General features: G+C 43.1%; 1 protein-coding gene across 1 annotated transcript; it reads right to left on the reverse strand.

The window, feature by feature from the left end:
* Window positions 1–393: 393 nt before the first annotated feature.
* On the reverse strand, window positions 394–9,792 carry LOC120993924 (cell division cycle-associated protein 7-like). The gene is made up of 7 exons (XM_040422387.1): window positions 9,550–9,792; window positions 8,355–8,435; window positions 5,722–5,883; window positions 3,060–3,203; window positions 2,579–2,728; window positions 1,265–1,401; window positions 394–436 (listed from the first exon to the last, which is right to left on the reverse strand). Exons 1-7 carry the CDS (start codon window positions 9,790–9,792, stop codon window positions 394–396), a joined length of 960 nt encoding a protein of 319 aa, XP_040278321.1.
* Window positions 9,793–20,859: the final 11,067 nt, after the last annotated feature.

The following is a 20,859-nucleotide window of genomic DNA, read 5'->3' on the forward strand; positions in this document are numbered from 1 at the left end:
TCTTTTTCGGCCTTATAAACTATGTTACATACACTGAACGCCACTAAACCCATGCGACTCCAGCCTAATCTTTTAGGTGCATTACTGGTCCAGTGAGCAGAGAAGAAAGGGACTATCCTATGACTAGAACTAACAAGTAATTGATATGAAGTGTGGTTAGAAATTCTGCTTTGGGCCTTTTTCCTATTAGTTTAGAAAGTTGTCTACTTACAGTAACGCCAGCAGAAACTGTCCTGCTCTGACCTGTGTGAATTTAGCTTTAGGTCAACTTTATAACCCACAAACTGAAGCACTTATTGTGGACACAGAATATAAAATTAAAACTTTATTAATCTTTAAAATAGACATAAAAACAAAGTGCAAGTCAAGTGCAAGTCTTCCTCCTGGCCACTGCTACTGTTCATCTTCACTTTCCTCACCATTTCTTTTGTGCAAGCTGGAAAAAAAAACAAAACAAACACAGCCTAGTCATAAGACTGCAATGTGTACATGTGGCCAAAAAGGGATTGCAAAGTTACAGGCTATTTTCCACCTGGAAAATCCACAAGATAATGCAGCACCTGCAAGGTACATTAGAATTTTATTTATTTTTTTAACAGCAGTTTAGTGTAAATTACTCTCCATACAGTATTAAAACATCCGAAGTAAATTCGCTCAGGCAGTCATAAGCAAATTTTAGGTTATGAAATTCGTTCACACTTAGTTTACTGGTAAAAGGTGAATTGCGTTATGGATTCCGTTACCACGAACCAATTCTATGACTGAATGCCTTTAGAGGACATGGAAACAGGATGGATCTGTTTTGCAGCCCATAGGCTTCTATAATCTAAAGGCATTCCGTCATAGAATTGTGTTACGGTCCATGGTAACGGAATCCATAACGCAATTCACCTTTTACCAGTAATACAAAAAAAATTCAAAATATTAAATTCTCTAGTCATAATAGAAGTCCATGGGCCTCATAACGGATCCGTCTGGTTTCTGTTACGCAGGAGTCCTACATATCAATATCTTATTGGCAGGGCTCCAACACCTTGCATCCCTCCCGGTCACCTGTTCTGCAGTAGCACCAGAATTACATAGCTCCTTCTGTAGGGAATGGAGCTAGTTACTGCAGCACAGCTCCCACTGAAGAGACTGGTGTTTGAGCCCCACCAGATATTGATGGCCTATCCTGAAGAATCATTAAAATCCTGAAATACTCCTTCCAGGTCCACCATCAGGTTAAACAAAAAGGTGAAGGGTATAGCACATAAAAGGTTACCCGCTAAGATATGAGTGAACGTCATTGTAGCCACGGTAACGAGCCAGAGGAAAGAGGATGCCAGTGGCACAGCGTCCATCTCGTTGGCGGCAAAAACTACAGTTACAGATCCCTCTGCATGTTGGGCATAGCCAATTCTAGAGAAGAAAAACAAAATTTAGGTTAACTACATTTAGTTTTTCGTTGTGGCACAGCATGGATTTAGTCGGTGCTGGAAATTGGCACCAGTACCATACATCAATTCTCAAACAGCTGAGACTTGACGTTTTGTTGCATTAAAGACAACAGGATCTTGTTTTTAAAGAGGATTGTTTCTTATTAATTGCACCCCTTTAACACTGAATGTTTTAGGTCATAATATACAAAACTGGGCACCTTGAACCCAACCTATAGCTTTGGTGTAATCAACATCTGGTATTCTAGAAGAAAATAGATTCATTGACTAGTGTAACAATTCTATGTTGACTTAGCCCCTTTTGTCTGTACTATAAATCAGGGGTCAGCCGCCTCTGGCACTCCAGCTGGTTAACTACAACTCCCAGCGTGCTGCATTCACTTTTGAGATCACTTAAACAAGTGTGCATGTGGGAATTGTACTTTTACAACAGCTGGAGTACTAGAAGTTGCTGATGCCCACTATAAAAATACTAGGATAGACAGACATTTGAGATCTAGACATGATACTTTATAGTCCACACTCTGGGCTCACATGTATTAAAGGGGGTGTCTGACTTCTAAGTAGGTACTAAATGGCCCCATCCCACACGCCCAGTGGGCCCTGTCAAGAGTAGCATACTTGTCTGCTCCCTGATGCTTTGTGGGTCTGCTTCCCCTCGTTTTCTGCACAGATGAAGGTGGTGGGGGTCCTGCTTTTTTGTACCCCAAGTAGCACATCACTGGTCATACACTGCTGTGTACATGACCCTCATCCATGCCAGACATTAACATGCAGGGACCCAAGCAGTAAATCCAGTGATGGACCCACAAAGCTGGAACCAGAGGTGAGAAAAGTAGGTTTCCCTTAATATATACTACAAGGTGGACTATTAAAACCCACTTTTAAAAAAAAAAATATTTTAAGACTGGAATTTTGCCACATCTTTGACTGTCCTAAAGAGCCAAACAAACGTATGCTGGCTATGATCAGATGTAGGTTTGCAAGGAGGCAGAGACCACACCGACTCCAGAATTAGCCTAGCGGTGTGAAGCACTTACAACTTTTTTTTAGAAATATTGCATATGCCATGACTTGCAGCCAAACCAAAAACCAGGCATGAGGAGTTTGAAGAATTCCCAGTATGTTTTGCTACTAACAGGATCTAGAAGAGCCTTGCGCACATCTTCTCCATATCTGTTCCTAAGGCAAGGTCCACAGAACTGTCCTTGGACTCCACGACACTCTTTGTTGCGGCAGTTTGTTTTTGTGTCTATAGTTTTCTGTCGGCACTGATGACATGTGGAACCCTATAGGAGATTTGAAAAAAAAAGCCATGTACATTGAGTTCACAGTAAAAAATTTGAACAGTTTAAATATATTGTATATATTAAGGGTTTTGTAGGTTCCAGATATTGATGACTTGTCCTTAAGGAAAGGACATTATGCAGTTTGGTGGGGGTCCAACACCCCTGCTGACCAGACTAGCACTTTAAAATGGAGGCTTAAGCACAGCTCCATTCAAAATGTAGTTGTTGTGCAGGGGTACAGCAGTTCAGCTCCCATTGATTTGAATGGTCATAGAAGTCTAGTGGGAAAAGTGAAGTTATAAATCCCTAGCAGCTGATAAGTGGTTCTCACATGCACAGTGTTGTACACCTTCTCCTTCACATTATCAGCCACATTATTCAATTCATCTTCTGTGATCTCCTCCACCGGTCGTATAACATGGGGAATGGTATGAATGCTGTGCCGAGTAGATCGCCGCCTTCTTATTGGCTCTCCCTGGTTTAATCATAAAAAGGAAAAAAATTAGTTCAGTTTGACCCTTTAGTGGCTACAACAATCAAACAGACTATAGACAGTCTAAAATGCACTAAATTTATCAGTGACTGATGGTAGATGATCTGGAAAACCTTTAGCCTGACTAGGCCAACTTTCTACCTCCTAATAGGGAGTTCACTTTGGCCAGAATTTCAGCACCTCAAAAGCAGTTAAGTCACACCAGCTTTCTGACTGAGCACAGTCTAAGGCCTCCTGCACCTGGCCGTAGCAGTTTGTGGTCCGCAGATTTCAGACTTGCAAAACATGGATACCAGCCATGTGCATTCCACATTTTGCAGATGAGCATGTCCTTCCATCTGTTGGAACTGCCTAGTCTTATCTGCAAAATGGACATGTTCTTTTTGTGGGGCTGTGGGATGATGTGGATAGCACACTGTGCTATCTGCACATCTTTTGCAGCCCCACTGAAGTGAATAGCACTGCATCAGAGCCACACAAAAAATAAAAAGTGGATTGGATGCAGACCAAAACCAGTGTTGTGGGCCCCAAGCTAGACTTGTGCATTTGCTATAGTAAGGCTACTTTCACAGTCTGTTTTTTCTGCCTTAGTTTTCAGATCCGGCATGGGATCTCAAAACCATAGCAAAAGCTTCTGTTATACAACATATATACAGACCCAGAAGTGTGCTTCTCCAAAAACACCCAACATGTTTTTTTTGCATCAGCTTCCTCAGGGGAAAGGTCCCCTGAGGAAGCTGATGCAAAACATGTGTTGGTCGTTTTTGGAGGAGCACACTTCTGGGTCTGTATACCATTATGTATTTGCAGTGCCATATTTTGGCTTATACTTCTATTCACTGCTGTTACATGCTTAGATTACTGTCTATGACCCATGTGGCTGATCTGTCAATATCCTATTATGTTTGTACATTTTAACTTATATTTAATAAATTATTAATTGGTCTTCATATAAATGTGTATGCGATATTTATTTTTCGGTGTTTATGGTGCCAAATCCAGTGTCTTCAGTTTCCCATGCCGCAAACAAAAACACTGCTTGCAGCGCTTGTGTCCAGCGTGGGAATGCAACAAAACAGAACGGCATGTATTCTGGTGCCCTCTGTACCAGTTTGTTCAGTTTTGTCCCCATTGACAATGAATGTGGACAAAACTGAAAGGTCGTGCTGCGGTTTTGAGACCAGTGCTGTATCTCACAACCGGACAGCACACCACAGATGTGAAAGAAATCTAAAAAAGTAATATCATATGTTAGTGTTTGGATCTTTGTTTTTCTAGTAGTGTTCCAAATCCTCTGCACAGATTCAAAAAGCCTGCATCCACCAGTAAAGGGAAGTTACTACACCTTATGCCATTTAGTTTGGCATATATGTGAAGGGTAATGGCCCACACTTTCTAATGTGTATGCACCTAGATTTTGGTGCAGGTTGCTCCAAGAAATGGTGCATCTAGGTTTGGAGAGTTTCTGCACCTAGTCTGAAAAGGAGTGTGGTTTCATGGGAAAGCAGGTGTCGCTTATGATCCACTATTTCACGCCAAAATTGTGCCATAGTTCTGGTGTAAAATTCAGGAGTCAGAAAAGTGTCTATCATACAGTTTGAGCCCCTGTGATAAATCTAGTGTAGATCTAGACAGCCTGTCTAAGCTTACAGTCTACAGGATTAGTAAATCTGGGCCAGTTTTTTTTTTTGTGGCATTGTTTGCACAAAAAAAAACACGCATGCGTTTAAGGCCTCATGCACACAACTGTTTTGTTTTTTTGCAGTCCACAAACCACAGATCCGCAAAAAAAACACAATAGTAGAAATACCTATTCTTGTCTGCAAAACGGACATGTTATATTTTTTTGTGGGGCCACGGAATGGAGCAACAGATGCAGACAGCACAAAGATTGCTGTCCGCATCTTTCGCGGTCCCATTGAAGTGAATGGGTCCGCACCCGAACAACGGTAGGGTGCATGAGGCCTTAGTCACTTACAGAATCAGTGTGTACTTTCCCCAAGATGCAACAAGTGTCAACTAGGGTTTCCTACACTTTAATTGTGACGCGCTTAAATTGAGGCTGGACTAATTTACGGGAGGAGCTTTGTAGGAAAGGGGTGTGGCCTAACAAGCTACAATTCTGGTGTCAAATTCTGTGTCAAAGTAGAACCACCAATAGTTGGTATATAGTTAGACAGGCTTTCTAGACTTGCAGTATATTTATCTAGGCATACATGTGGTGCAAGGATTGATGCTTTTCTCCAAGTTTATGTTGTCTAAGGATTAGTAAATATGGCCAATGCATATGGTAAAAACCAAATAATTCTCGACCATTGTGAAAGACCATGGCAAAAGGAGACAAGGTCAGCAGAAAATAGACAAGATATTAAAGTTTGTTGGACATATCCTGCAACATCCACACATGGGGCACAATGGCAGTTTAAGCTCACCAGTGCAGGCCATTAACAATACCATATAGGACTAGAAGGGATGTGTCAGCACTATGTCAGGTTCTTACCTCCTCCAACAATTGATCTTCAAGACTCTGCAGTTTGTTCCCCTTCTCTGGTGATGGAGGCAGCACCCCTCCCATGGAGCGTGTCAAACGTCGACTGGCTCTTTCTGGATTTCTTCTTGGTTCAACACCAGCAAGAGATTCACGAGGACGCCTTTTGTACTTCTAAGTAAAAACAAAAATATGACACATTACTGCACATTGGAGAACTGTATACAGAAGGTCTGAGGACTACCAGCCATCTCCACTGGTGCAAGAGTTCAATGGGCGGTTCTGCAAGATTCATAAGTGATATTGCAAAAGGCCTCGATGGTAAGGTTTGTCTTTTTGCTGATGACACAAAGCTATGTAACAGGGTTGATGTTCCTGGAGGGAAACGCCAAATGGAAAAGGATTTAGGAAAACTAGAAGAATGGTCAGAACTCTGGCAACTGAAATTTAATGTGGATAAGTGCAAGATAATGCACCTGGGGCGTAAAAACCCAAGGGCAGAATATAGAATATTTGACACAGTCCTGACCTCAGTATCTGAGGAAAGGGATTTAGGAGTAATTATTTCAGAAGACTTAAAAGGTGGGAAGACAATGTAATAGAGCAGCACGAAATGCCAGCAGAATGCTTGGATGTATAGGGAGAGGTATAAGCAGTAGAAAGAGTGAAGTGCTTATGCCGCTGTACAGAACACTGGTGAGACCTCACTTGGAGTATTGTGCGCAGTACTGGAGGCCATATCTCCAGAAGGATATAGATACTCTAGAGAGTTCAGAGAAGAGCTACTAAACTAGTACATGGATTGCAGGATAAAACTTACCAGGAAAGGTTAAAGGACCTTAACATGTATAGCTTGGAAGAAAGAAGAGACAGAGGGGATGTGATAGAAACTTTTAAATACATAAAGGGAATCAACTCGGTAAAGGAGGAGAGCATATTTAAAAAGAAAACTACCACAAGAGGACAGTTTTAAATTAGAGGGGCAAAGGTTTAAAAGTAATATAAGGAAGTATTACTTTACTGAGAGTAGTGGATGCATGGAATAGCCTTCCTGCAGAAGTGGTAGCTGCAAATACAGTGAAGGGGTTTAAGCATGCATGGGATAGGCATAAGGCTATCCTTCATATAAGATAGGGCCAGGGACTATTAATAGGATTCAGATATATTGGGCAGACTAGATGGGCCAAATGGTTCTTATCTGCCGACACATTCTATGTTTCTATACTCCAGACTAGGCGTACTCAGCGAGAAATAACTGGTGGGAGCACCAACCATATAAAGTTAGAAGTGCTCCTCAGTCAGCAATGTCATGCCACCATCATAGCCCAACAATCTCTCAACACTATGGGATTACTCTTCTCCAAGTCCTTCATAAGAAGCTGTTGTATTGACACTAGAGGCTTGGAATCTAGTATGCTGCATGATAAAAACCTGAGGCTTAAAGAGGTACATCATTTCAGTTTAAAGAGTCTAACAAAGCTGTAACTGATCATTAATGAGAGTGTCTTCAGTCTTTTAATGAGCGCTGAAGTGTGTAACAAGTCCAATAGGCAGGGAGATAGGTAGTGTTAGGCCATATGTCCATAGACCGGGAGCCTCAGCATGTCACATAGGCTTCTACTAAGACTGAAAACAGATTCTTCAGATGCTTTTAGAGCTTTGCTAAGACTCTACACCCAGTTTTCTAGTAAAAAGAAAACTCACTAATAAAGTACATTACAAAAACTGTTCAACATCCCTGTCCCTTCAACATATTAAAAATCAACCGAACAGTTACACTTTAAGGCCTCATGCATACAACAGTAATATGGATCTGTGCTGTGCCCGTGGGAACCTGGCAGCTCATGCCATAATAGACATTTTTCCTCAGTCATGGCATTTCAAGTTTTAAAGATACATGCTCTAAGGAATCATCCAGGCAAAACTAGTGTAAAGCAAGGATTCAATGTAGGAGGAGTTCTCAATGCCTGTATTATACATGGCAATACCTAGTGTAGGAGGCAGAAGATGCTATGCCTGGAGTGTCCACTTAGAGGACTTGTAGCCTCCCGAGGTTTGTTTTAGTAACTGCTTGCATTCCCAAGTCATAACAATTCTGGAGCATCTATTCTTATGACCATGCTGGCTTCTGCCAAGAGGCAACCTGCCTCAAAGTGGGTAGAAGCCTATGTTTAGCTTTATAGGCCTCAGACCACTAGGCCAAAAGCCCATGAGGTAGTAGACTGGCACAGGAGACTGATCACATCACTGCGACCTACTGCATTAGGCCTCACGGGATGAAACACCTAGTTTCTGCTGCCCGAGGCAAAAATTAAAATGAATTGGCCCAGTTTATGAATATATTGGGTCATTCCCAATATGACTGAAATGCCACCAGTCAACAATAAAGGTCCATCTGAGTGTTACCAGTTGAAGGTGTCCCTGCACAGCCTAACACCCAGATGGGCCTTTATTGTAGACTTATGAATTCATTCATAATCTTCTCAACACAAGAGGAATGGCACAACAGTCATAAGACTAGATGCTGCAGAATTACATGGGGAATGCAATCGGTTACTAACAGACATGGCAGGAGAGGTGACTGGTCCTCTTCAATGCCTAGCAGCCTCTACCAGATTTTATAGCTCCGTTGTAAGCAGTCTTACCGGGGTGTTGCCATTCTGCTCAGTAGATTCTGGCTGCAGATGTCCTGGGAGCTTCTCCAATTCTGCCATAAGTTTGGCAAGCTGCAGAATGGCAAGGAAATAAGCGGCTGTTACATCTAGAAAGCAAGTCAGACCTGAAAGACTACAGAAAATAATTCCACATTCTATACAGTGTTGCAAACCCCTTGGTATACATAGATATTTCATGTACATATTTAGTAATGTAGGAGTGTCATTCGAATTATCATACCTTGCACTCAATTCTAGCTTCAGGAATTTACATAAAAAGGCTGTGATTATTGGGCTCATTTGTACAAAAATGTATAACTTTGCATTTTTTTACACCATTCACTCCAGAAGAGTGTGTGGGAACGTAGGCACGGTTAGCCATGTGAAGAAAAAAAATAAAAAAAAAGTCAAAAGCACTTCGGAGGGGTGGGGGATTTGTAATAAATCTAGAGTAGCATTTTAGACAAAAGTATTAGGATTAAAGATCTTTGGTGTGAGCAAAAGTCACCAAACACATTTACATGCCCGTATAGAAGTGCATGCCACATTTTGAACAAAAAAAAACTCTAGTTGAAGTATCTGACAAGCAGTTTTTTGTTGAGAAAAATAAAATAAAAAAAGCAGTAGCCTACATTTACTATGCATCTACATTTTTGGCGTAAACACATCTAGGTTTGAAGAAAGTTTCTGCTCCCTGTGTGTAACATAATGGAAAGGTGGCATGGCTTTGTGGGGGGCATAGCCCCAGATGCAACATTGTATGCCAAAATGGCACCACAGTTGTGGCAGAGTTTTGACTCACAGTAAGCCAACCGATAGCTGGCATAGTCAGAAAAGGGCCTGTCCCTGCACCAAATTTATCATCCAGCCTGAGCCCATGATAAATCTGGTGCAGGTCTAGAATACATTTGATAGTCTACAGGAGGCCATGGAGCCTCATGCCAAGCCCCACCAAAACCAGAAGTGACAAGCATGGCATAAAAGTGCAAGAAGATAGCAAGTTTTGCACAACATGTTTGTAAAAAAAATTAATACGTTTCACTCCATAAATATAGCGTAGCACCTTTGCCAAATCCACCCCCCCCCCCCCCCACCCCCCCACACCCCTTTGAAGTCAATTAACTTACATCCTGGGGAAACAAGTTGAAATTAACATTTTAGTGACAATACAACATGCAGGACCAACCATGGCCTTGTTATCCTTGATGTTCTTGGCTCTCCTTTGTAAGAATTCATTTGGCGACTCCTCCTCAGAATCACTTGGTGCCACCACAGGTGGTTTCTCCACTTCAGAGTCTGAAGAGGAACTGCTTTTGTACTCTTCAGACTCACTGGTTTCAGATAGATACTCAGTTTTCTTCAGCGACACCCTGAGGGAGTACCTTTGGCTCTTTTGAGCAGTTGAAACTGTAGACGACTTCTTAGGCATTTTTCCTAAAAATAATTTATAGATGCAGGTCTCTAACAAGTAATCATAGCTTTTCCCCTAGTGCTTTTTTTAGTAAAAAAAAAAATAATAAACATTTTCACATATACTAGCAGCACAAAGACAACATTAGCTAAAATAGGTTTCCTACAGTTCCCTCAGTATCAAAGAACAGACATTTTTAGAGCAAAAGTAGGGACCCGTTTATAATTTTTTTTTATTTTTTTTAAGGGACCTTTCCAGATTAAAGGGAACCCATCATTGCAAAAATGTAGTCCATTCTGTACGCAGCATGTTAGAGATCTGCTCAGCTCATCCTGCTCTATTATTGGCAATCACCAGTTGTGGGAAGGTATTCTGTAAAACTTTAGTGTTCAGCAACAGCCTTCTCTGAATAGAGATGTCCATCATTGAGCGACAGGGGTGCACCACCAATGAAGCCAGGTGAAGCGATCGCCTTAGACAGCAACAGATAGGGGGCAAGAGGGGGGCAGCGGAAGGGCCATGGACAATGAGCGCTCTCATTGTGGCAAAGGGGTTAGGTTAAGAAATTGGCATTGGGGAGGGAGGTACCATTTCCGTTTTTCGCCTCAGGCAGCAGAAAGTCTAGGTGCACCCTGTTGAGCGATACTGCCCACTGGATCACCAAGCCCAGAATGAGCAGAAGTTCAGATCAATATATTATAAGTTACAATGAATACTTCTTACCAACTAGATATTTTGCTCAGCTTCTCCTGCTCCAACATGATACCCACTGAGTGGTCTGCGGTTTCAATGACCGGTTACCATTAAAGGGGCTTTCTAATGTTTAATTGTGACTAAGGATGAGCGAATTGACTTCGGATGAAACATCCGTAGCCAATTCGCATAAAACTTTGTTCAAATACTGTACGGAGAAAGCGCTCTGTACAGTATTAGAATGTATTGGCTCCTATTAGCTGAAGTTAATTAATACAAGTATTGAAACAAAGTTTTTTGCGAATCGGCTTCGGATGTTTCAGCCGAAGTTAATTCGCTCATCCCTACTTGTGACCAATGTGACAATATGGCACTTACCGACTTGATCTATGCCATTTCCTATGTTTCAGAAGCCATTTCTTCTTGTTGGGCAAATCTTATGTGCTGTCCACAGAGATCCTGCCCTTAAGATGGCTGCTGATGGAGGGTCATGTGACCGGACAACACTCAGCCTCCTCCATGCAAACACACTGCACTAAACTCCCAACAGAACAAGTTTGAATGGCAGGGGCAGTGTATTTGAATGGAGAAGACATCACATGGAGGTGATCCACATGGTCACATGACCCTCCATCAGCAGCCATTTTATAGACAAGACATACCTTATGAAATATAGAAGATGGCATAGAATTTCAACAAAGGCTATGTTAGTGGGTGCCATATAATCCACCTACAAACACTCAACAGTAACCAGAAATCTGACAACCCCTTCAAATAAAGTTAACATGATACCCACAGACCTTTGGGGGGGGGGGGGGGGGGGGGGGTAAGCCATAAATATTAGGGCACGCACACAACCAGTCTGGATAACAGGCCATGTGTTGGTCACTTTTTCCAGACCGACCTCAGCTCCCTGACCTGTACTGACTGTCAGTCCTTATTCACACGATTATGTGAGTGCACTGCAACACCCCACAGTCTGGGTGTATCGTAAACGGCTAATAGTCAGTTTGGGTCAGGGGAGCAACATCTAACACACCGACCGATCACAGTTGTGTGGATGAATATCAGGTCCATTCACCTGAATAGGGGTTGCAGAAACCCATGTGCTCGCCACTGCATTCACAGGAATCAAACTGATTTGGACCTGTTAAAATTCTGCAACAAAATCCGCAGCATGCAAAGGCACCTTAAGGCCTCATGCAGACAGCCATTCCCCAGCTGGGCCAGTATTACAGCCCGCAATATACAGGCCCCGGCCATTTGCTTACACAGATACAGACACATACACTTGAACAGGTCCGCAATGTAGAAGATGCAGTGCGGAACAGAGGCACGGAAATAGTACTGAGTGCGTCTGTGGGTTTTAGATCTGCCGCCGCAGCGCAAATAAAAAAAAAAAAAAAAAAGTGGAACTTAGTCTATTTATTTTTGCAGCGCAGACAGATCACAGACCCATTCAAGTTGAACCACAAATTGTGGTCCCCAATGCACCGAAAGGCCACCTGCATGAGCCCTAACATCTAGCAACTCTGGCTATAAGATGCTGAGAGTAAAAGCATCTAGATTTACTAAGACTACATTCACATGTTAAGGATCTGAAACCGGCAGATTATTTTGTATATACCCAGTGCTACAGACTTTACAATCTGAAGAGTGAACATTACCCAGCAGAAACCAAAAGACCTGAGGAATACATATGGAAGTCTGTGCCATCAACCTGATAGAGCTGTGGCCCATGTATGATCTGCCGTGCTCCTGCCTCACTCTGGCTACAGTCACTAACCTCTCCTACTAAACCAAAATGACATGCTACAGAACAACCACTGCACACCTACAAGTAGAACACAAAAACATACAATAATACTCTGCACCAACAGAATCCTTTGACTTTCTCACCACCCTGACTTCACAATCACCAGACACCATGAAGTAAGCAACCTGATCTTCTTATACCAAGTGCTGAGGATCTCCAGTGATTGTCAACAGCTGGACCTCTAATTACCAGCTATGGCAGGCTTGCATTTCCCAGATGAGACACTAGGTGGCACCATTTCCTGCTTGGTTGAAAAAACTGCCATTAGACAAGATGCATTTAGCTAAGGGCATATTCATACTGTAGGTGCAGCCAGGCTTTGATTAGGTTTTGTTAATTTTTCTTTTTTTCCATAAAAAAAAACTGATCAAAGCCTGCACATGTGAATATTTCCTAAGGCTGAAGCTCCACAGCAATGCCTTCAAGTAGAAATAAAATTATTATTACTGCATCACTAATTCATTTCTCCCTTGGGATATATTTAGACAGTGCGGTAAAGTTGTGTTTTATTTTTACAGCAGTTACCACAAGGTTGACTAGAAATTGTGCCGTTTCTGCAAAATAAAGGTGGTAACTGAGGTAAACAAACAAGAAAACACAACTTGATCATAAAGGGTTTGGCCCATCCCCCTGTCCGGGCCACAGAGGTTCTGTATTGTAGTATCATTATAATTACCTGCTCTTTGTGTGTTAAGCCTCATTCACACGTCCGTGTCCATGCTTAAATCTATCCAAAAGTGGTCAGTGATGCCTCTGTGAAGATGTCTGTGATGGATCCGCGTTGGGTCCGTGTGTCATTCGTGTTTCACGGACACCTCATAGCTGAAAAATAATTTCCAAAGCATCTCTTCCTACTGATCTGCGAAACACGGATGAAACACGGATAGTATTCGTGCTGCATCTGTGGTTTTCACGGCCCCATAGAGTACAATGGGCGTGATGGACAAAATAGAGCATGCACTCGTGCTAAAATCACGGACCCACAGACCGTGCTAAAACACTGATGTGTGAATACATACATTTAAATGAATGGGGACGTGTGCTGTCCGTGGAGTATATTACTTGGTAGATGTGCCCACTTATAATGCCATATTATATTTAGTATGGTTGTGTACCACCCTCTGTGTTTTTAGATTTTTTGTTGTGCATTGCCTTTATAACTCTTTATGGTGAATTCACACACGGCAGATTTGTTGCTGATATTTCTGAAACTCTCATTTAGGCCTCATGCACACGACAGTGGTGTGTTTTGCGGTCTGCAAATCGCGGATCCGCAAAACACGGATGGCGTCCGTGCGCGTCCCACAATTTGCGGAACGGCACGGACAGCCTTTAATATAAATGCTTATTCTTGTCCGCAAAGCGCGGACAAGAATAGGACATGTTATTTTTTTTTTAGCGGGGCCACGGAACGGAGCAACGGATGCGGACAGCACACGGAGTGCTGTCCGCATCTTTTGCGGCCCCATTGAAGTGAATGGCTCCGTATCCGAGCCACCAAAACTGCGGCTCGGACGCGGGCCAAAACAACGGCCGTGTGCATGAGGCCTTAATCTGAATGGGGCATCAGAAAAGCATTTGCTTGCTGAAAAAACAACACCATTCACATACCTTTATACCTGTCCCGGATCTAGCGGGACAGTCCTGAATTTCAGCCGCTGTCCTGCGATCCTAGGACAGTTGCATTATGCTCCCATTTTATCCGTACCTGCGTCCTCAGGACACAAATACAGTTGTATATAATGGTGAATCAGGGAACTGTCAGATCCTTGCTCCACCATTTCCCTTCCGATGATGGTTTGGTGCCTGAAAGTGCAATGCAGTGACATCATCACGCCTGCCACACCTAGCTGCAGACAACAGAGACAGAAGTATACCTCCACTGCTCCATTCATCATGGGAACACAGGCTAGGTATCTATTTTGGAGGTAGTACGGGGTTGTCCCACTGTGGGCCTGTATGGGGCATCATATCATACTGTGTGAGGCAGCACTTATGGGGGTACTGTGGGGGTACTCATGGGGTCATCATACTGTGCATAGGGCACTTATGGGGGCATGATACTGTGAGAGAATTAGTGTTGAGTGAAGTGAAGCATTTGAAGCAGAATTTGGTCCGAAGTTTAGGAAAACTGCAGGGAGAGTATAGGGAGACTGCAGGGAGACTTATTCTGTGTCAGTTTTATTTATGTATTCCTGCATCAGCCATAAACTAAGATATGTAATTCAATACCAACAAGATGGAAGCCTTTATTATTCCACTGCCAGTGTGCCAACCAATACCATCCAGTCTGCACCCCTTAAGGCAGGCATGCTCAACCTGTGGCCCTCCAGTTGTTGCAAAACTACAATTCCCATCATTCCCTGACAGCCTACAGCTATCATCCTACAGAAGGGCGTCGTGGGAGTTGTAGTTTTACAACAGCTGGCGGGCCGCAGGTTGATCATCCCTGCCTTAAGGGGTCTTAATGATGACCATCCTCATCTTTTGCTGGCTTTACTTCTTCCAAATCATCCTTCAAAGTCTCCATGTCCTAGAAAAGTCAGAGAGAGGAGGAGCTGGGTGTTCCTGATGACATATTCACATCGATATTAGATGATGTGGAAAAGGAGGAAAAGCAGATGGCAGAATAAGGGCTCCCACCTGTAGGGCAGGAGAGCGCTGGGGTTGGAGAAGTGGGTATGCCAGAGCTGATTAATATTCTGTGTTTACTATCAAAAACCTGCAGCAGATTTCCGGCCAGAACAGAAATAATATGCATATTGTTCCCCCAACCTAACCAGCCAAAACCCATACCAGCAACAGCCCCTGTTTAAAGGTGCCACGCGACCATTAACAATGAAGAAGAACTAAACAGTGTGGTCTTCATTATTACATGAAAGGCAGCTGGGGACTAATTGGCCGTGAGGTTCTTCACCGCAGCATTACTACAACACGGCCGCTCCGTGTGGCCATAACCTAAGACAGAGTGGTCTGGGTATATCTGATTTTATAGTGATTAGTGAAGAATTAATTCGTAACAAATCAAATTTCGTGGCTAACTTCGGCGAAGCTGCCAAATAGAATTTTTCAAAACTTCGCTCATCTCTAGTGGCACTTATGGGGGTATTATACTGTGTGAGGTGGCACCTATGGGGGTATTATACTGTGTGAGGTAGCACTTATTTCTTCACAGAACCAACCATGAGATGTGACAATCTCTCCCATTATGTCATAAAAATAATCTAACATTTTAATTAAATCACAATTCATAACAGGGTGCATCTACTCATGCAATTACATAGGTTTTCTAGCAGATGTCAATTCAAAAAATCCTACCGGAATAAAAAAGACAAATTAGATAGTGAGATAACACTGTAATCTAACATGATCACACACAGGATGCAGCCCCATAGCCACACACTCCAATAATCCCTTTGTGCACCGGCTGTATTAACATATATAGAACATATATCCAAGCAGGAGGTAGTTGTTCCTATTGACAGCTGCTCTCCTGCACAGCCAGGCTTTACCCCTTAACCCCACACTAATGACCACCCATTTGTGCTTTTACAGCGGCTGTTATGGGGCTTTATGCTAGAGTGCAGTGTTTATACAGCTCTCTAGAGTGCAGTGTTTATACGCAGACATCCCAACCTGCAAAAACTCATTTCAGGGAGGTTTTATATATTTTTTTACCCACAAACTTTTTATTACGTTTTCCAAACATATGCAGTATCTGCACACTTTGCTCTATGGTGTGGAGGACGGGGCTCATTACCCTGCCCCAAATTATCATATTTATGTATATGATTAAAGGGATTCTGTCACCACCTATAAACCCTGTGAGCTAAACATCTGCTCATGTCCAGGGTAGCATTCTGATTTCTAAGGTGGCCTTATAAAAGCTATTTGTAGCTTTTTTCTGCGGAAAAACAGGTTTTACTAACCTGTCAATCATTGAATTAAGGTGCCTAAGCAGGGGAGGTCTGTGGATGCATGGTGCCCGGCCGCAAGCATCGCCGTTCGTGCCCAGCGCCGCCTTCTACTCCCCAGTGCCGCCTCTCCCTCCCTCCCCCTCCTCCCGCTTTGAGATCCCGCGCGTGCGCACAGGCTCAGCCTGATGCACCGTTGCAGACTGCTGGCATCGGCTTTTTCTTGCACTGTGCGCACGCGCCGAGAAGGGGACACTGCTACAGGTTGCCGGAAAGGCTTACTGCGAGTAAACTAGAGATGGGAAGTTCGGATCTTTCACATGAATCGGTTCATTTGAATCAGTTCATTCAAATGAACCGAATCATGAATCAAATCTTCGGTTCATTCGCTGAGCTGACAAGAAGCAAGTGAACCGAAGCTTAGTTTGCGCAAAGCGCATTCGCGGATGCTTCGATTCACTTGCTGAGTCGGCTCTTGGTCTGAGTCAGGAAGTTTATTCTTTAAAACCCTGTGTGTAATTATCTACCCCACTGTAGGAAAAAAACAAGCATCCGGGGGGGTGAATTTAACACTGGGGTAAATAATATAATTAAAATAGAGGGTTAAATGTGTAAATGTATTTTTAAAAAAATACATCTCTCTCAATAGTTCTATAGCTACTGAATGAGACAGAAGAAGGGATGCCTTTAACATATATATCTCCTTGAGAAGCCAATTTGACCCTAAAGGGTTAATTCAACCTGTAATCTAAACTCTGTGTCCTGTCACTTCTCTTATCTCTCTGCTCTGCTATCAGTAAACCTTTCCGGGATATATTGTTTCACATGCAGGTGTCAGGGAGCCGCTATCTAATAGCGGGAGACTCCCTGAACGTCCAGGAGACTTGAGATCCCTGTATACAGCTCTCTAGAGTGCCTTATATGTGTTTAATGACAGTCAATCTCCTACTCACCTCAATGGGAGCAGCTCTGCACTAACCAATTCCATCTACTGCACAGTGGACATAGCCGTGTAGTTCTACTGCCTATTTCTGGCTCTGGGGCTCAGGGTCGGACTGGGGTTCCTTGGACCACCAGGGGAAATTATTCTCAGGGCCCAAAACACATATCAACAATAAAGTCTAATAGATTGTGATTCAAAGAAATAGACCCTAGTGGTAAGTGATTGTCTGCAAAGGTAGCTCCAAAATTTTAAAAAAATAAATTCCTGGACCGTTGGGACCCACTATGGTATCAGAGCCTGGGCCCACCGGAGGGTCGTCTGGTGGGCCCCAGTCCGAAACCGCTGGGGCTACTGAAAAACAGCAGATTGGCGGGCGTGTCGAGACTTGAAACTCTGCTGATCTGATATTGATAATCTAGCCTAAGTATAGGCAATCAATATAAAAGTATAAATAAAAAGTATAAATATATATAAATATAAAACCCCTTTAAACCCCTTAGGCCTCTTTCACACGAGCGAGTTTTCCATCCGGATGTGATGCGTGTAGTGAACGCATAGCATCCAGACTGAATCCTGACCTATTCATTTCAATGGACCTGTGCACATTACCGTTATTTTCCATGCATCATCTTTGCGTTCAAGAAAATTCCCAGCACGTTCTATATTCTGCGTTTTTTGCGCAGCTGTGACTCCATAGAAGTGAATCGGGTTTGAGTGAAAACCGGAAGCCATCCGGATGCAGTTCATTTTTCACTGATGGTTGCCAGGAGATGTAGATTGTTATTATTCGGAGGGGTTTTGATGCACGTGAAAAACGCATGCAATCGGGATACCAAAACGTGAACGCTGAACGCAATCGCAGAAAAAAATTTGCAAAACCATCAGTTTTTCCTTGAACAGATCCTGACACATTCCATATTGCTCATTTGAAAGAGACCTTAGATAGATGTCATGGTCAGTAGTGCCTGTTGCACCAAAGTGTTTTCACAGATGGAGGGGAATTCCTCTGCAAGCATATAGGCATCCTCACAAAATATCTGTATGGTCAAATCCTTTAGGGGGACTGAAAAAATGTAAAAAAAAGATCAAAAACATTTAGTTGTAAAATATGTTCATAAGTCACATGGCCTAGGCTCAGCTCCGTCCCATCGAAGTGAATGGGGCTGAACTGTGATACCAAGCACAATATGTACAGCGCTGTGCTTGGTAAGCAAGGAGAAGGCTGTGGTGTTACTGCGAACGCTAGTGTCTTCTCAAACAGCTGATCGGCGGGGGTCCCAGGTGTCAGACCCCTACCAGTCAGATACCGATGACCTATCCAGAGGATCAGTAATCAGTAAAAAGAAAACTCTTGGAAAACCCCTTTAATGACCCTAACAATAGAATTATCACATTATTTATCCTTCATGTTGAATGGGAGTAGTACCCAAATAGCACTGGCCAATCATTAAAATAGGCAATGTAACTGCCTTTCTTTAGGTTCGGGCACCAAGTTTGGAATCGGAGGTCCAAGCTCTGGTCATTAAGGTGAGCGTCACCCACTTTAGTAGTAATAGGTGAAGAGCAGGTATTGGTAATACACCATGAACTGGGTTGGCTCCTTTATGTTTATGTTTTTAAGTTATGGCTTATCCTCAGTAGAGGCCATCACTATCTGATTGACGGGGTCTGACACCCCACATCCCCTCCAATAAGCAGTTCTGCAGTAGCTTCTGTCCAATGTATAGTGGATGGAGCTGGTTACTGAAGTGCTGCTGGAGTATCCAGCACAGTCCAATGCACAATGGCGTTGGAGCTACTGCAATACAGCTGATCGGAGCTGATCGGGGGTGCAGGATGTCGGACCCCTGATAATCACGTAGTGATGGACGATCCTGAGGATAGGCCATCACTTGTAACCAGTGGACAACCTCTTTGAGGCCGGCTCTGTATTTTTCTCTTTTCTTTCCTTGGTAATCCAGTCACAATCCCAAAAAAAGACTGGCTTCTCTTGAAGATCTAAGGCCTCTTTCACACTGGCGTTGCGTGTGAGGGCCGGACAAGATGCGGGTGTTTTAATGCAAGTGCAAAGTGTTTTAATGTGTTTTGCACGCGCGTGAGAAAAATCGACATGTTTGGTACCCAGACCCGAACCCGGACTTCTTCACAGAAGTGCAGGTTTGGGATCGGTGTTGTGTAGATTTTATTATTTTCCTTTATAACATGGTTATAAGGGAAAATAATAGCATTCTTAATACAGAATGCTTAGTAAAATGTCCATTGAGGGGTTAAAAATAATAAACACATTTAACTCACCCCATCCACTTGTTCGCGTAGCGGATCTCCTCTTCTTTCTACTTTCTTCAGGACCTGGCTAAAGGACCTTTGATGACGTCACTACACTCATCACATAGTCCATCACATGGTCCATCACCATGGTGATGGACCATGTGATGAGCGCAGTGACGTTACCACAGGTCTTTTTCATCAAAAAAGAAAAAAGACATGCCAGGCTGAGTGAATTAAGGTGAGTTTATTAATTGTTTTTTTAATTTTTTAACCCCTCCATCACTATTTTACTAGTCTCCATCGTCTCCTAGCAACCATGCGTGAAAATCGCACCGCATCCGCACTTGCTTGCGGATGCTTGCAATTTTCACGCATCCCCGTTCACTTCTATGGGGCCTGCGTTGCGTGAGAAGCGCACAATATAGAGCTTGCTGCGATTTTCACGCAACGCACCAGTGATGCGTGAAAATCACTGCTCATGTACACAGCCCCATTGAAGTGAATGGGTCCGGATTCAGTGCGGGTGCAATGCGTTCACCTGTGAAAGGGGCCTTACAGGCTCAGGCTACCATTAAAACTGAAGTGTTACCGCAATGTCGTCATAAGTGGGCTGTTTAGTCGTCTCAGGGAGCCCCCTCCCTCAAAATGATTGCTCAGGTGCTATGGTTGCAATTGACCATGGCACCTAAGGGGTTAAATGTCCGTAATCAGAGTTGTCTATCATCATGGACACTGTTGGAAGGTGTCTACCATGTAAAACAGCAGGCACCCACCAGCTATGGACAGCTCCTCTCCTGGGCCAGCACCATCTTTAAAAACCTTTTAACTGCCGTACATGTACAGCACACGTCACATAGGGAACATAGAATGATCCAGGGATCTGTTGGATCGCCAGCAGGAAGGACTCGGGTCTTAGCCATCTGTGGTGGTTTTTGACTTTCTGTGGATCAGATTGGGTTTGTAAGTTTTAAACGCTTGAACCTGGTGAACTTAGGTCTTTTTTAAACGAACAATGTCACATTTTCTTTGGTGTTTTATTCGTTGTTCAGGTCTCAGTGAATGTATATATAGATATTAGCACATTCTGTTTACCATCGTTTCTTTTTTTTATTTTTTATAATTATCACTGTATTCTTCTCCCCGACTGTAGGGTAGTTTCCTCCTTCACAGTATTCTCAGAGCAACACTCCCCCAGCTTATCTCACTGGCCAAGTTACGCCCCTTGTTTGGTATCCTTGAGAATTCTGTCCTCTCATCCAAGACCTGCTGGCTCAAGTTTAGAAAGGATCCCAGAATCTACAGGATTCAATGATGCGTGGTAATATGAATAAATCGCAGAACGTGCAATAAGAGAATAGGGAAGAAAAATTAGGACAATAGGGATAACCACCAATGATCTGGACTGTAAGGAACCATACGTAGCACCTATATTACCTCGGCTGGTGATAGGA

The sequence above is a fragment of the Bufo bufo genome, chromosome 3, assembly GCF_905171765.1.
Source record: "Bufo bufo chromosome 3, aBufBuf1.1, whole genome shotgun sequence".
In the NCBI taxonomy this organism is placed as follows: Eukaryota; Metazoa; Chordata; class Amphibia; order Anura; family Bufonidae; genus Bufo; species Bufo bufo.